Source organism: Acanthisitta chloris, unplaced genomic scaffold (genome assembly GCF_000695815.1).
Source record: "Acanthisitta chloris isolate BGI_N310 unplaced genomic scaffold, ASM69581v1 scaffold38589, whole genome shotgun sequence".
Lineage (NCBI taxonomy): Eukaryota > Metazoa > Chordata > Aves > Passeriformes > Acanthisittidae > Acanthisitta > Acanthisitta chloris.
In genome coordinates, this window is record NW_008691636.1 from 8,389 (window position 1) to 25,432 (window position 17,044).

Genomic DNA, 17,044 nt, shown 5'->3' on the forward strand with positions numbered 1-17,044 from the left:
GCTCACTGGATCAGCTCTCATAGCTGTTGTAACTGAGACAGTGGGAGCACCCACACATCTGATCAATCTGAATAGGCTCTCCAGCCCCAAATATCTAGCACTTACCCTCCTTTGTCATTTTAGCTCTCGCTACAGACAGCTGGAAAAGGGGTTGACCCAGGTAGAGAAACCAGAAAGTGTGGAGAGCTTGAGTTTGTTTCTGCCTTTGTCTAAACCTTCCTTAGAAAGAGGTTTATCTTGATTGACCAATTAGTTGTATCTTGTAGGTGATAAGTCTGCAAAACCCTCTGTGGTGAGGTGCTGAGCCACAGACACTGTGCAGCTTATCGGGAGGGGAAAGTTGCTTAGCACTTTGCAGGATCAGGCTTGAAGTGGTTCCTGAATCACAGAAGACTGAGCTGCTGTCGGTGTTGTGGTTTGTACTGTACTTCCAATGTGCCCTCAGCCACGTTCCTGCCTCCCTGAGGTTCCCCTGCCCCCCCATCCTGCTCCTGACATGTTGAGAGCTTGCATGGAATGTGGCCATGTGCCAGCACCTTCCCAGTGCTTCCTTTGTGCCCAGTATCCCGGGCTGCAGGGCTTCTCCTGCATGTGAGCTTTTGGGGGGCTGCAGTAACCCCTACAAGAAGTTGCCAAATAAACATGCAGTGGGTTGCAGTGCACTGGATAAGAGAGAACATAGCTCTGGAGCAGGTTTTCCTCTTGCCCTTTAAACCCTGAGTGCCTGCTGTCTGGTTTCTCTCTGGCTTTGCCCATGATTAGGAGGTGTTGTGTGTTCAGCTTTGTGGGTCATGCAAGGTAATTCCATTGCATCTCCACCTTTCCCCTCTGGGAAGAAATGGCACGAGCAGACTCTGCTCAGGCATGTGGTTATCCAAAACACTTCCCTTCCTATGCCAAATCTCTCTTATGAAACAGCCCAACACTTTTTTCTCCATTGCCAGAAAGGTGTAATTGGTGCTCTTGTGAGAGGCACAACCACCAACATTTTCCTGTCAAGCACCTACCCATTCCCATCCTGTTGATTTGACTGTCTTCCCAGAGTGTGGATGTGCAAGTCACCAGCTGCTCCTAGTACTCTAAAACCTGTTCCTAGATGCTTATTTATTACAACTAAGCATTTGTTAACTTTTTCATTATAAGTCACACAGTTAATTTGCTGTAAGTACCTGCTGAAAATTTTTTTGCAAGTGCAGTTCAGGTTATCTCTGAAGTATCAGTTCAATCCTTACTGCAGAGTCAAGTCTCAAAGCTGTCTGAGCTCCTCCAGTCAGGAGTCCAACACAGAGTGAACTCTGTACCCACTCACTTTTTCTTCCTCCTGTAGCTTTGTTCACAAAACTGTGTAACTCAGGAGCTTGCACAAACCCAACATTTGTCTGAGTTAAAATTTGCCTCTAGTGTTTTCAGGGGACCACAAAAAGAAAGGCTGGAAGAGATGTCCAGAGGTCATTCTGTCCTTCTCCCCAGTGCAAAGCAGGTTCAGTCATACCTAATCCATTACTGAGTCTGGTCACTTAAAACTGTTCTCAAAAGCAAAATCAAAGCTATGAAAATGAAGGTGTTATAGTGTAAAATGTCACTGCCTGCACTTGAAACTGCAGTCAAGCCCCCTATGATGTGTGTGTTGCAGGAGGTATGTGACATGCATCTAAATTCTTGCTCAGGCTTGATCAGAAAGTGCTTCCCATGGCATTGGCAACTTGGGGGAGAGAAATACTCTGACCTATAATCATCAGACTGACATCACTTTATTTGAGGTGCCTAACGGTGCTTATAAAAGTCTCCAGTGCTTTTATTAAAGTGACTTTTGGGTACCCACTGAAGGCAGGATGTGAGAGGTCTTTAAGCAGCATGATTTGCAGGGAGCACCGAGTGTGTATCAGAACTGGAGGCCCTTGAAATTGCCCAGTTACTTCTGGCTGATTCCTACCTACTGGTTAGGAACCCACAGGCTCCTTGCTGAGGAAACACCTGCTCTTACAATAGCCAAGGGGAGACCAAGGGTGGGAAATCCATCTGCATAATCTGATGAGCATTAAACTAACCAAGTCAAAAGCCAAGGAACTGACTTAATCTGCTGTGATCTTTTTTCCTCCCTCATGCAGAGGTAAGTTCAGGACATAGTTGCATCTCTCTCTCCCAGTCTCAGGATGTTATTAGGGCGGTGCTCAAAATAATATGCATGAAAAGCTAATCTCTGATGTATGGAATTAATGATTTGGGAGACAGCTAGGACAGCTGAAGGGACTTTCAGAGTGCAAAGCTGCAGTGTGTGCCATGGGGGCACTCACAAGCCAAATTCCCAGTGAAGCCAAGTGTAAATCCTTCATCCCTGTGTCTTGAGGGGGTGGCATATTGTGTGTAGTGTGCATGTGTCTGCCAGGGTGGTGTTGGCTGATAGAGTAACTCATCTGTCCTCAAGTCTGAGTCTCAAATTGCAGATCCCTTGAGTTTGAAGAGAACATCCCTGCTGACATGGGGTTAGTGGGTAGTAAATGTTGCCTGAAGCTCAGTTCCTGTATAGGGCTGTGAAGGGAAAGGAAGACAAAGGAGGAGGACAAGGTCTTCCACCAGCTTTGTTTCCTTCTGAGGAGACTGGAGGGCTGGTGGTGTAGCCAATACTTTCTGCAGCCAGAGAATGTAATGGGTACAACCCTAATTAATAATCTTGACTGACTTTAAGGTTGTGTTGGGGTGTAGTAGCAGTGCTAAACCTCTCCTGTAGAGAAGGTCCAGCCAAGATGAGAAAGACTGAGCTGCTTCTCTGAGATGGGGAGTAGCATATGGTGGCAAATCTGACCAAGCTTCCAACTGTTGTTGAGGAAAAAGAGACCAAGTGTCTGTTTTGCAGGCTGCAAGGAGACGATGTGGGAGAGTAATGCTTGGAGCAGCAGTGTGAGGACACCTGCTCCAGGTGCCCTTCTGGGGTCTGGCTGCTGACTCCATCCTACCTTCAGAAAGGCTGCTCGGGCTCATGGCTCTGCTCTCAGCTCTGTGGCCCTGGGCAGGTCACCTCACCATGGTGTAAAGTGTGAGTTGTGAGCACAAACTCTTTGAGGTAGCACCAGGGTCTTACTACGTGTCTGCAGAGTACAAAGTACTCAGAGACCTTGGCCTCTGCCCAGGCTCTGTGTGCTACTGTAATGTAAATAATAACGTGGAGATAACAATGAGGTCAAGGAACATCTCTTCAACTTGATAATTTTCCCTGATGTGAGAAGATTTATGTTGCTGTTTCTGCCTGGGCTGGAATCGCTCCAGATTTTGATCAGTGGCCAAGGAACCATGTAGAGATACTATACTGAGGGGGAGGGGGGGGGAAAGGAGTGAACATAAAGCTTTGCTACCTTCTAATTTTGCAATCAAAACAAATACCATCCGGTCCTGTGTGAAGAGCAGCACGGGAACGAGCCATCCGTTAAATGTTGGGCACTGCCAAAGGAAGTGGCAGAGCCGTTAGCTGAAGCAGCAGGCGAGCTGGCACTCTGCACACTTCATGGGGCTTTATAGCTGCTTTTAAAATAGTCTCCACCACTGCAGACAGCCTGTGGGCTGCATCAGCTGAGGAAAATGTTATCCTGCTAGGACAGGGAATTATTAACATGTTTTCTCCATGCCAAGTGTCTGCCCCATGTAAGCAGCTCCATGAAAGAGAAGTGTTTAAAATAAAAATAATCCTTCCAGCCTAACTGGGTTGGTTTGTTTTTTTGGTGCTTCTTTTTTTTTTTTTTCAACTGGTTTGGCTGAGGGTTGTGCCAAAGCCCGTGGCCTTGCTGGATGCCACACTGAGGTTGTAACTTAGCCCCAAAAGGACAAGCTTAAAGTGCAGAGAAACAAGGTTTATTTGAGAGTTTGGGGTTGGCTTTTAATTATCATCTCAGACTGTGCATTTCTCCTCCTCCTTAGTCAATGTGGGAAGCAGTGTGCAGGGATGACAGCAAAAGGGTGTACTTGAAATTTGTAATATGTAACCATGCTTGTGCAGCCAGGAAGATCAAGAATAGCTTCTGTTACTTGGAACATTACTGGTCTGAGGAACAGGATAAGTAGTGATTTAAAAAAATGTAAATTTAAGGAGATATTACTCAGGGCTAAAAAAGCCCAAGCTTAGCCCCTTGCTGGAAGGTTCACATGATGTCTGTGCTAAGGCTGGTTTTGGCACTCTTTTTGCTCCAGGCTCATACGGTACCTTGTACTTTGATGTCTTGGGTCCCAAATAGTTTAAATAATGACTGCTACTCCTGCTGCTTCAGTAGGTGCTGAAGTGCTTAGGTAGAGCTGTGGATCTCAATTCTACTTGCAGTTACAGGACAATTTGTCTAAGTTTGCTTGGGTTTTGTATGAGAGTCTACTTAAGTGCCCTGTTAGATGATTTGTATGATTAGCTTGGATGTCAGATGGTCCTTTCTCTTGCTTTGCTCATTTGGTAAATGAGGTCTCACACGTAGATTTCTCAGGCAGAGCCAAGGTCTCTTTGAATGCAGATTGCTCATGTTCCTGCTTTTTTGTTCTTAAAAACAATATCATTTTGCAAGTAAAGGAATGGATAGAAATGAACTTGTAGTGATCCAGTGTCAAAACCTCTTGCCCAGGAAATGCTGAGGAAGCTGATGGACCAAGGGTTAAAGGGTGCAGTGAGACACATGCACATCGAGGCTGTATTTATGGCAGGACAGATACTTCCAGTGCTGCCAAGATAGCCCAGGTAGCTATTCCTGTCCTTCAGCTGCAGGATCCAGCATTTAAATGCCAGTGCTAAGAGGTTTGAGGTTTGTAGCCACTTTTGGGTGTAATAACCAGCGAGTTGGAGCACACAAGTTAAAGAGGATCAGCTGTCGAGGATTGGCTGAATTGGCTGTCATGATTCTGCCCCTCCTTCTTTTGGCAATGTTCTTAATTAAAATCCTTTCGGAGTTGTGTCACTGATGACTGTTATATCCTTCTTTTATGTGGACTGTCCAAGCCTTATGAAGGCTCCAGGATCAAAATGTGCATGTGGAGAGGCAGTGCATGTCCCAGAGAGTGTGCAGGCTGCTGGGTGGAGACAGAAAACAGCAAAGGACCTGACACTATCTCCATGGCACAGATGAAGAGCTGTGGTGTGAAGATACTGAGCACTTTGGCTAAGAGTAGAGAGGAAGTCTGAGAAAAGCAGAAGCTAGAGCTGTGTTTTTTTTGAATTACAGTGCTAGGATTTAATAAAATTAATTAAAAATCCTTACCAAATGGAGTGTGAGAGGTAGGAGGACACCAGGAGACTCAAATGAAAAGAGAATCGTATTTAGCCTTAGGTTATTTAAAGGGAAGACTAAAGTTACACTGCATAGTTTCAGACTTGTGACCAAAATGCTCTCTAGCAGTAGGAATTGCTCTCTGTGGGTGTTTTTATTTCCCCTCAATCCTTGCATTGGATTCAGTTTGTTAATCAAGGAGACAGCAAACAAAATGCTTCACTGGTGGTCACCAGGGGCTTGCAGCCAGCATTGCATACTCTTGGATGATGGATGTTGCTCACAGACCTTGGAGTTTGAAATCCATCCACGGAGCTCCCCAGAAGGAGACTTGAGTGAAGCTTCTTAGTTATCTTTTAGTTCTTCTTTCTAATTCTTTGTTTTAATTCTATTCCTCCCCCCTCAGTCTGAAGATTTGAATTTTGCAAATCTTTTTGCTGCTGCTTTGACTTAATGAAACATCAGGAGAAAATGCTTCCCCAGTTTCTTCCAAATCTGAAATCCCAAATAACATCCTAGTTTTGAAATTCCTTGCCTAGAGGATGTCAGCATCCCTCTTGGCTGCTTGGTGATCACCCTGCTTGTCACCAGCAGCATGATCAGATGAGAGACTAGTCCTTTTTGAACTCAGCTGGGCTCTTGAGCTGTCAAAGAACAGGGACCAGAGGCTTGACTTTGGATCTGTACTTATACATGACACAAGAAAGTCCTACTGTCATCCCTGCTTTTTCTACATCCTTGGAATACAGTGGGTCTCATGACCAAATGGTGGCAGCATTAGAACTGGACTTGTCTCTTCCTTGCACACATAATCACATGACCTCACACAGGGATTTGTTTCAGGTTTTTAACAACTTCCCCTTCTCTCTCTGCTGCAGATCTGTTTGTGTTTGTACACATCTATTTTTGTAAAATTCCCCCAAGTCAGGTATGTGTTTACTTTCTGCCTTCATCTAATCAGCAACTCAAAGGCTAAGTTGATGTTCTATATTTAGTCCAGATATTCAGGCGAGATGATTAGGGCTGTATCAAAGCAGAGTGTTTGGGTTTTTTTCCTAGGATGTCTCACTGCTCTCTCCTTCCTGTGTTCCTGCAGCTTCTCTCTCTGCTCATGTCTCTCTGTACAGCCAAGAAGCGTATGTCAGTGAGAGTATTTGTATGGCTTGCTGACCATACTTGAAATAATTTGCCTCTAGAAAGTGATTGTGGTCTGTTTGCCATGAGAAGAGTAGCTGCAGTCCTGATGTGAGTTGAAATACCCAATGTTTATGGAAGATGACATAGCAAAGCTGTTTACCATATGGTTTACAAGGCACACTGATACCAGGCTATTTTTACCTCTGCAGTTTGCTGCAGAATACAATAATGCAATTTATGGATTCTTCTGAATTTCATATGTACCTTTGAGAGAGAACATGACAGTGTTCGCTTTAGCCAAGTCCTGGGCTATAACATCAGTTATTGTTTATATTGAACTTAATCTTGCAACTTCTGTACAAAACTAGGGCCAAGTAAGTGTAGTTATTGGCATAGCAAAATATTTATGAGATTCCAAATGCAGCTCACTTCCAGTTAAGCTGTTTCTGGTGGCACCTTTCATTTGCAGCAGCTCACAGCATCTCCCTCTGCCCCTTCTTTCACTTCCCTGGATGGAGGTCCTGTGGCAGCTGTCATCTGCTCTTGATTAGGGGATTTTAGACTAACCATTGCACCAGAGGAGAGACTTGTAAGCTGACTCAGTGCCAGCCAGCATGGGTCTAGAGACAATGCAGTTCAGTTTACATGGAGCTGGAAGCTATGGATTTAGTAGCTTGGATCAGTGCATTCATGGGAGTCTGCATTACATCCTAACTGTATTACCTAACCATATTCTCAGGCTGCCCCATGTGTGTTCTTGGCACGAGGTTGCTCTCTGAGGCAGATAAAGCACAAACTAGTCCTGTGAAGTTTGCTGTCTCTGCAGGCTTTGAATTTGGGAATTGCTATTCCACTGTCTCTTGAGTTTTGGACTGTGCCCATCAGCAAGAGAAAGTGTTTTCCAGCGAGTGAAGCAGGTGGGGTAGAGCCTGAGTTCAAATACTGCCAACAACAGAAGTGTCTCAACGTGCTTCCTTCAAATACCTGTATTTACACATTGTCCTCTTCCTCTAGTTTGCTCTAGGTTGTATGGTCGGACCCTGGAAATGGGATGTCAGTCCCATTCAGGGAGCATAAAGGAAGAAGGAAAATCTCCCCGTTGCTGCTGCTTTAACAGCGAGTGAGAGCAAGAGCAGGAAGATGTCGACAGTCACATCAGCCATCCAGGCTCCTCAGGGGCCTGTGAATCCACCACCTCCAGAGGTCACTAATCCTAATAAGCCTGGCCGGAAAACCAACCAACTGCAATATATGCAAAATGTTGTGGTCAAGACCTTGTGGAAGCATCAGTTTGCTTGGCCTTTCTACCAGCCTGTTGATGCAATTAAGTTGAATTTGCCGGTATGTATCTCATCTTCTGCGCTGTGTTCTGTGCCTGGAAAGGGTTAGTGACATCAGTTTGCTGATTGCCTTCGAGTGGGGTAGGCTCAGAGAGTGCCCAGTGGTCAAGGGGCCTTGGTGCTCTTCTCCAGGATAAAAAAATGACAGTACATAACCCTGCAGCATCTCCAGGCTAATCACAGCCTCTGCTGGTGCTTGAGACCAGCCCAGAGACAAACTGGGTTGACATGTCGAAACCTTTTAAAGGCCAAAATGCTCTTAAAAGAGAGACTGAATCTTTTAGCAGAGTTTCAGCCAGTGTTGGCACTGATAAACTTCTGTAAGAGCCATTGGCAGCCTTGTAAAAAAGGGAGGCAGAAATGCTCATTTCCCAGACTGGCGGTTGTGGAAGAAGTGCTTTGTAGTCAAGTTCGTAATTAATGATAGGCTGCAAATGAAAGGCTACAAATTAGGAAAGAAATGAAAGCAAAAGTGGTGTTTACAATATCCACAAAAATTTGAGGTCGTGTTTTTTTGGGAGGGGGAATGAGGAGTAAACAGGATTAGAGGGAGATGTGAACAACAGTCTGTCTCAGGAGATGTAACTCTTTGCTGTTTCTCTTAACAGGATTATCACAAAATCATCAAAAACCCCATGGACATGGGGACGATCAAGAAGCGCCTGGAACACAACTACTACTGGAGTGCCAGTGAATGTATGCAGGATTTCAACACCATGTTTACAAACTGTTACATCTATAACAAGGTAAGGAGCCCAGGCAAGGCTTTAGAAAAGACCCACCTACAAGTGTTACCGTGCAGGTTTGGAACAGGGACAGCTCCACTGCACTCCAGACCCTCCTTGCAAGGGTTTGAAATGCCACTAATTGCAACCACGTTACTTGAAATGCACAAAGCTGTCTTTGTGCTGTGTCTTTCTTCCCCCAGACTAGTTAAAATGGCAAATATGCCTTTTAATTATAGGTAGGTTTTTGTTCTGGGGTTATGTACCGAGTTTTTGCTGCTTTTGTTTTCAGTTAGGAGTTGTTTGAGATGAGCTGCAGTTGTTGGCAGTGCTCTGCAGGTGTTCTGGGTGTATTAGTGCTGTGTGTTACACTGTCTGGCAGGAAATTGGATCTGTTAGCAGTTCAGGAAGCACAACTCCCTTCTCTGTCTCCATAAATGTGTCCATACTTGCACACATTTAGATTGCTTATTATGATTTTGGGTTTGGCTTGTTTGCTGTTTTGTTGGGGTGTTAAATGTCTCTATTCTTTTTATTCTGTTTTCTACAGTCGTTTGTCATCATTGACCCAGACTGGAGAACAGCTGAAATAAACAAATTAATTAGTTTGAGCCGCAGAGTATGTGTTTAGACTCTTCCCTTGGACCTGCTGGCAAGCAGGGGAGGACAGCTCATCTGTTCCAGTTTGCTGCTTCCACGCCGTTGTGCAGGATGCTGGTTATCAGGCTCCTACTGGAAGTCCTGATAGCTCTCTGGATGCAGCATACTTAGGGGCTGTAATTATTGCATGCTAGACCAGAAGAGAAGAGCAGGAGAATAACATGCAAGGAGGGAGAGGAGCTAATCTCTTTATTGTCAGTGCCATCAGGGATTTCAGAGCCTGATCTTGAACCTCTCCGTTTCATGTACATGAATGATCCAGCATGGACTTGTATTCTTCTTTTTGCAGCCCACAGATGACATTGTCCTCATGGCCCAAGCCCTGGAGAAGATATTTCTGCAGAAGGTTGCCCAGATGCCTCAGGAGGAAGTGGAATTACTGCCCCCAGTTCCTAAAGGCAAAGGTCGCAAGCCGACAGCAGGCACACAGAGTACAGGTATTGACCACGTCCCGTGGCAGGGCCTGTTACGAGCTGTTGCCTGACCCACCTTCCAAACTGCTTGGCTTTGCAGTGGTGAAGAGGCTCAGAAGGGAGCATGTAGTCTTAACAGTTAAAGCAGGGGAGAAAAGCCTCGATAATGTTCACTCAGTGTTTCAGGGCTTGTCTGTCTTGAGGTCAGTCAAGTAAAGGAGCTTGTGTGGGCTGAGTTAAACTGTTGGAATTTTTTCCCCTCTAAACACGGTCTAATTGTTGCTCTGGGAAAGTCAGCTATTCCTCTGTTTTCCCACATCTCAGGTGCTAAATGAAGCTAGAACTTCCTCCAAGCTCAGAAAGTTGTGATGTGTCTTTCCAACATCCTTTGGTATCCTTTAACATTACACTAGTTGGCAGTTTTTTAACAGTGAGGTGTAGCATGAGAGACACTCAGGCTATCAGGAGACTTAAGCTCTATTTAGGATCACAAAATCATAGAATAACCTCAGTTGGACAATCCCAACAATCACACCTTGTGTACTTGTGGCAAATCTGAAGTGCTTTGGACTCCTGAGTGTTTAGCTGGCTTAGGGGAGTGGTTGTCACCATTTGCATAGTATGAACCACCTCCCTCTCTTCCCTCTCCTTGAGCTCCTGCTCTTTTGCTGAACTCACTGCAGCTCTGAGAGCATGAGAGGAGTGAAGACTGGCCCAGAGCAACATAACCCCACGTGCAAAGCTTGAAGTATTTTTCTTACACATGGCTGACCTAAAGCTCATGGTACAAGGACTTAGAGACTTCTCTTTTTTTTTTTTTGTGCCCTGTGTAACACCACCAAGCAAATCACACTGTGTGCTCTTCCCACAGCCCTGAACTGGGAGCCCTTTGCCAAGCCTTTGAGCACACAGTCCATCAGCACCGGTTTCGCTTTGTTCCTGGTATCCTGTGGGCACCAGTAGCTGTTAATACAGTGCAGTGTGTTTTTGCTCTGTCTTTGAAAGGAGCGCAGCAAGCTGTGGCCGTGTCTTCCGTGTCCCCGCCGGCCCCGTTCCAGAACGTCCCTCCAGCCGTGTCTCAGACTCCTGTCATTGCTGCCACCCCTGTGCCAACCATCACTGCTAACGTCCCGCCGGTCACTGCCCCTCCTGCCGCCGCTCCCCCTCCGCCCGCCGCGCCCATCATGCCCGTGGTGCCTCCCACGCCACCGGTAGTCAAGGTAAATGGAGAAGTTGACCCCTTCCTCTTCAGCAGCAATGTTGTTGACCAGGTTCCATCCCATCACTGCTGGTTCTGTGTGTTCCTTCTCTTCACGTGTGACTCTGCTTCCCTGGCCATCACTGTCCCCTTGGGGTGTGCTCAGACAAGCGTTCGCTGTTGAGTTTGAGTGGGTTGAGAAGAGTTTGACCATACCCCAGCTGAGGTGGTGTCAACTATAGAATTACAGAATCATCAAGTTTGGAAGAACTTTACATCCAGCCATTAACCTGTCACTGTTGTAACCCCTAACCGTATCCTCCAGCATCAGATTCAGGTGCCTCTTAAACATTTCCAGGGATGGTGACTTCACCACCTCCATGGGCAACCTGGAGTTGAGCATTCCAGTGCCTGAATGCTCTAACAGTGAAAAAATTGTTTCTGATATCAAATGTGTATCTCCCCTGTTCTGATATCAAATGTGTCTCTCCCCTGTCTCAGCTTATGTCTTAAATTCCCTCTAGTCCTCTCCCTGCAGCCATGGCAGGAGAGACATCCCCCACCTCTCTAGAACCCTATCAGGTAGTTGTAGGGAGCCATGAGATCACCCCTGAGCCTCTTCTCAAGGCAAAATAAACCAAATTCCCTCAGCTCTTCCCCATAAGGCATATATTCTAGACCTTTTTATGAGCTTTGTTGCCCTTTGCTGGACACACTCCATTGCCTCAATGTCCTTTTTAAAGTCAGGGGCCCAAAACTGAACATGACACTGTGATTGCCCCAACTCAGTTCCAAGCTCTCCTTTGACCGCAGCCTTCCCCAATGCTGGTGCTCCAGTTGGAGGTTCCCCCCATCTTGCACCATATAGCCCAAAACATCCCTCTGTGACTGAGCCCCTGATTTTACTGGGACTGTTCCTTTAAGGTTTGCAGGCTCCAGCACTAGGAATGTTCCTTTCTGCTATAAACCAGTTCAAGACAAGCCTGTCACTCCAGTTGGAGGAGACTGATGTTGCCTGCAGGTTTTGGGTGCATTAGTTCTGTCTTCCTTACTGAGTAATCTTCTGGGAGTTGTCATTGGTGTTTTGCTATTTATTATGTTAATTTATGGGTAAATGAAAACGTTGCTCTAAATAATTGGAAGTGAGCTTTGTTGTCCTTTGCTGGACACACTCCATTGCCTCAATGTCCTTTTTAAAGTCAGGGGCCCAAAACTGAACATGACACTGTGATTGCCCCAACTCAGTTCCAAGCTCTCCTTTGACCACAGCCTTCCCCAGTGCTGGTGCTCCAGTTGGAGGTTCCCCCCATCTTGCACCATATAGCCCAAAACATCCCTCTGTGACTGAGCCCCTGATTTTACTGGGACTGTTCCTTTAAGGTTTGCAGGCTCCAGCACTAGGAATGTTCCTTTCTGCTATAAACCAGTTCAAGACAAGCCTGTCACTCCAGTTGGAGGAGACTGATGTTGCCTGCAGGTTTTGGGTGCATTAGTTCTGTCTTCCTTACTGAGTAATCTTCTGGGAGTTGTCATTGGTGTTTTGCTATTTATTATGTTAATTTATGGGTAAATGAAAACGTTGCTCTAAATAATTGGAATTTTCTTAGCAAGCTGAGTATTGCTTTAAAAATGATGAAAGCATAGCTCAGAGAAAGCTGGGGGTGTTTTTTTCTGAACTGGGGAATTAACTGCAGCAGTACTGGTGCTCTCTAATGTGAGGCTGCTTGGACCAGCAGAGCCACTGAATTATTTTGCTTATTTAACCTCATCATTTGAGAATTACTAGAGGAACTGTAAGTCAGATCTTCTTGCAGCTAAGCTGTCCTCTTCAAAAACCTATCCATACTTCAGTTTCTGTCCAGATAACTTGCTGCTGAGAATCAATTTCATTTTAAAACTCAAGGATGAACCCAGGAGTGAGTTTGCCAGATACACACTGCAGGATTAATTCTGCTTGGGATTTACTTAAGATTTCCCTTAGATTTCCCCAAGGAACCTTTCCCCCCCTCCTTTCACCAGAGAAATAAATCTTTCATAGGACCATGAGAGCTGACTGGACAGTCACAGCTTGAATTGATGTGAGAGAAGGTTTATTTGCTTAAGGCAAAAATCTCCCTTAGCACACCCACTAAATACAGGGGAGTGAGGGCTCATGGGTCTTTGGTGATTAATATGCTTTGGTTCAGAACTTAGAGCCTGATCCTGCCACTGGGGCCTCAGACATGTGGTTAAGTTACTGACACTTACTAAGTCACGATGCATCAGCTGAGCTGCAGTAATCGACCGAGCGCTCTCCTTTCCCTTGGCCAACACGAGGTAAGAGTCCTTGGTTTCCATCTCAGGGAAATACATAGAGCTAACATGTTTTAGAGCATCCTGGTTGGGGTTGGGTTGGAGATGTGCAAATGGTGGTTACTGTGGCTCAGGTGACGTGTTGTAGTCACTGAATTGTGTGTTGAGTCCCATTTCTCCCAGTGAATTCCTTGTGTTTTCTGTCCGAGGACAGGCAGACCTCAAAACTAAGGCTGACCTAGGTTTCTGCTGGCGCAGCTGGAGAACTGGGCATGGTACTCATGGTGCCTGTCATTTCAGAAAAAGGGAGTGAAGCGGAAAGCAGACACGACCACCCCAACCACCTCTGCCATCACTGCCAGCCGCAGCGAGTCGCCCACGCCATTGTCAGACCCCAAACAGGCCAAGATCATCGCGCGGCGGGAGAGCGGCGGCCGCCCCATCAAACCACCAAAGAAAGACCTGGAGGATGGAGAGGTTCCCCAGCACGCAGGCAAGAAGGGCAAACTCTCTGAGCACCTCAAGTACTGTGACAGCATCCTCAAGGAGATGCTCTCCAAGAAGCACGCGGCCTACGCGTGGCCCTTTTACAAGCCTGTTGATGCAGAGGCCTTGGAATTACATGACTATCATGATATTATCAAACACCCCATGGATCTCAGTACTGTTAAAGTACGTCCACGTTTCCCACCTCTTTGGCAGGTCCTCTGGTTGCAGAGGACTGGCTCCTTCGGGGGGAGGGGAAAGGGATGAGGGTGGAAACTCAACCTGTTTGGATATCAGCTGGAGATTTTCATGTTTTGTTCCCTTCCCCTCTCCTTTTTTTCCCTTATAACCTGGGGCAGCTTGTTTTTTCTGCCCCACAGAGCAGACTGCACTATGGCATCTTCTCCTGTGTGTGGATAGTCCAGCTGTTTAACTGGCGTCCTTGGGATTGTGTTGCACTCTGAGGTGCTGTATTTCATAGGATTCAATTGATAGTATCCCATTTCCAGAAACTGCTGCTTACCTCCTTGTTGGCATGATGTGTGGTCCAGATAGGCTTACACTGAGCAATTCCAACTGGAACGTGATGAGCTGGTACTCAGGGAGAGGAGGAAATAAGGTGATGCTTGTGAGGTTCATGCTTGGCTCTTCAAGAGTTTAGCTTAGTGTGGTCTAATATTCAAGCTGTTTCTCCCTATAGGCTGAGAGGTTTTCTGAATCCCTCCTAAATATCCAAGCAGCAAAACCATATCCTTCTAATTCCCATCTTTTGCTTGTGAGCCAAGTGTTGGGGTCTGTGTTGGTGGAGGTGAGACTTCGATGTGCAGGAGGTGAAGGTGTTTCTGCTGCTTTTCAGTAGTATGTCAGAAGGGTTTTGCTGCCAGCTGAGCCAAACCCTGGTATTGTCTAAATGCCCAGGTGACAAAGGGCAGCTGTATTTGTGATTCCTTTCGTGTTCCTTGACAAATCCTGTGTAGAACTTGGAAGCAGCATGTCACACTCTGATGTGCTGTGCCATTCATTCCTACAGCTCAGCTTCCTAGGGATGCTGTGAGTCTCCAGAGATCCCTGCAACCTGGTAGATCAAGTCCCAGGTGAATGCAGGAAGATTAGAGATGGAGAGTGAAATCCTGAGCCTCTCAGCACTGGTATTTCTGTGTGTGCTTAGCTGGCTTCCTATTGCAAGAGATTCTGTGCTGCATTCTGCAGACTTGAGGTGCACAGTAGTGATTTCTTGGATTGGTGACTTCTGCACACCTGAATCTCTTTGTGGTCCTAACTGCATACTTTGAAAGTTGTCTACCTCTGTCCTTTTCCTGCAGGTGCAGGTGATACTCTCCCTCTGTACCTCACTAGTGTAGGGCAGAAAACTGGAGACAGGTTAGTGGCACACCCAGTGGAGCCTTTTATATGTAAAGACTCACTCTGGGTTTGTCTTTCCACATGGTAAAATTTTTCTTAATAAACTTGTTAGAAGTGCTGTCTGGTATTGGTTTTTTATGGAGTGTTTTATTATCATTGCTCTTGGCCTGTAGATCATAGTGTGACTTCTCTGAGATGCAGTCTATAATATGTTAACTGTGTGGAACAGAAACCTGCCATTTGCAGGCAGTGTAATTTTCCAGTGTCAGGGACTTCTCCTGTGGCTCTGAAAGGTTTTTTAGATTTAATTCTGCACAAGTGACAATGGCTGTGATAAAGCAGCACAGGTAATGGGCTTCGAACTAATCTGGAAGGAATTATGTGAGGAAGTAAAACACAAGCATATAATACATTCTTGTCACTTTGGTTCTCTGCTTAGGTGAGCTTTGATTTTCCTCAGAGAATATCCTTCATGTTCATGAGCAGTTTTTCCCAGGCTGTGCACCCAGCAGGGGTTTCTTAGGAGGATGTGGAGGTGGTTTTCTCTGTGGGTGATTCAGGAGACAGGTTGGCTGTCAGGACTGTGCCAGTGGCAGGTGAGATGGAGGAGCTGTAGCTGAGCTTGTTGCAGCCAGGAGCAGAGGGATGTGTTGGAATGTGCTGGAGCTAAGACTGAGAGTGGGAACAGCCAAAGGGACAGGATTTGTGAGCTCATCTCCACCTCAATTCTTTGATGGTCATCATGGAAGGGGAAAGGACAGAACTGCTCAGAGCAGGAGAGGAAAGGATGGAGCTTTGGCATGGGGAGGCAGGTGCTGTGCCCAGGATGGAGCTGAGGGGAACCTGGAGCACCTCTTCTCCATCCTCTGGCTGCCAGGTCACAGCAGCATTGCTGGGGATGTCTCTGACTTTGCTTTACTCAGTGGTGAACAACCAACAGCCCTTGCTGTGCAGGAGGATTTATGCAAGGTGTTTATTTTCAGAATAAAGCAGCCCCTCCAGGGATCTGACTCTGCTCACTGCTTAATTTTCTTGCAGGGTATTGCTGTAGTTTCAGAGCAGCTTTCAGGATTTTGAAAGTGAGGAGATGTTCTTTGCACCCTCTGTGGGCAGGGCAAGACTTGCCTTTGAGCAAGAGACACATTAGCCATTAGGAAACAATTTGATGTATATTAAAGAGTATTAAACAGTTGATTATTGAGAGAAAAATGAGATTTCTGTGGCAGATACTATATGGGACAGAGGATGGTGCTGGTCTCCCTGCACCTCTGCCACTCTTGCTGGCTGAGACTCCTGATCCGCAGTTGTAATCACTTTTTTAAGCAGTTGGATATCTCAGAGTGAATTTGTAACTGAAGATATCCCAGCCCCCCAGTTTAAAGTGCTTTTATTTCTTTTGTTAAACTAATGATTCTTTACAAGAAAACAAAATAAAAATCCACAGATTAAAAGAGCTGGGCTAGAAAACTGTGGAGTTTGGATGAAAAGCAAAGCCTCAGACACTGGCATTTATTTCATAGGCAGTAATCAGCCACTGAGGATGCCAAACAAATAGAAAAAGGCCTTACATGCAGTAAGGTGTATTTTAAAACCCTTTTGTTTGAACATATGTTTTGCTGTGGAATTGGCCTGAGGGGCTTTCCAAGCCAGGCCAGCTCTCCTTGAGACAGGAGCACCATAAATCTTTCCCTTTCTGCCTTTGTGCTGTGGCTCCCAGGCTGTCTCCTGGTTGATTCACCAAGAGAATGAGTTCTCCTGACTCAAGTTTGACAGATTTCTGGCTGCAGCACAGCAGGGAGCAAGGAATGTCACCAACCCTGTAGCAGATCCCTCTGTAGCTCTGTCCCTGGAGGTGAAATTCTGCCCTGTTCACAACAAAACCAGTTCTAGAATTCATGGCAGTGTTATTGAGGTAGTTCTATCATGTAGATGAATTTTTTTGTAGCTTTCATTGAATAAATGACAATTTTGCTTGTGTTAGGGGTAGGTGACATCCCTGATGTCTGCTGGGATGGAGGATGTGTCTGTTCCCATCAGTCTGCAGCCTGTCTGCCAGTCAGCCCCTTCACTGGGGATACAGGTGCACAGGACACACAAAAGGGAGCCCTGCAAGCACTTGGCAAATAGAGAATTTCTTTAAACCCAAGTCTTTTAAATGCAAATGAAATCTTGTGTTAGCTTCTCTTTCCTTTCAGCA

At 45.9% G+C, this 17,044-nt stretch overlaps 1 protein-coding gene across 1 annotated transcript in view; it reads left to right on the forward strand.

Moving 5' to 3' along the window:
• The first annotated feature begins 7,395 nt into the window (after positions 1 to 7,395).
• The window catches only part of BRD3 (bromodomain containing 3), a 16,053-nt gene continuing 6,404 nt past the window's right edge, over positions 7,396 to 17,044 (forward strand). Inside the window, exons 1-5 of the mRNA XM_009082292.1 lie at positions 7,396 to 7,712; positions 8,320 to 8,457; positions 9,386 to 9,533; positions 10,515 to 10,729; positions 13,300 to 13,671. Coding sequence (XP_009080540.1) covers positions 7,512 to 7,712; positions 8,320 to 8,457; positions 9,386 to 9,533; positions 10,515 to 10,729; positions 13,300 to 13,671 — 1,074 coding nt within the window. The 5' untranslated portion in view covers positions 7,396 to 7,511. The remainder of the gene's footprint in view (positions 7,713 to 8,319; positions 8,458 to 9,385; positions 9,534 to 10,514; positions 10,730 to 13,299; positions 13,672 to 17,044) is intronic.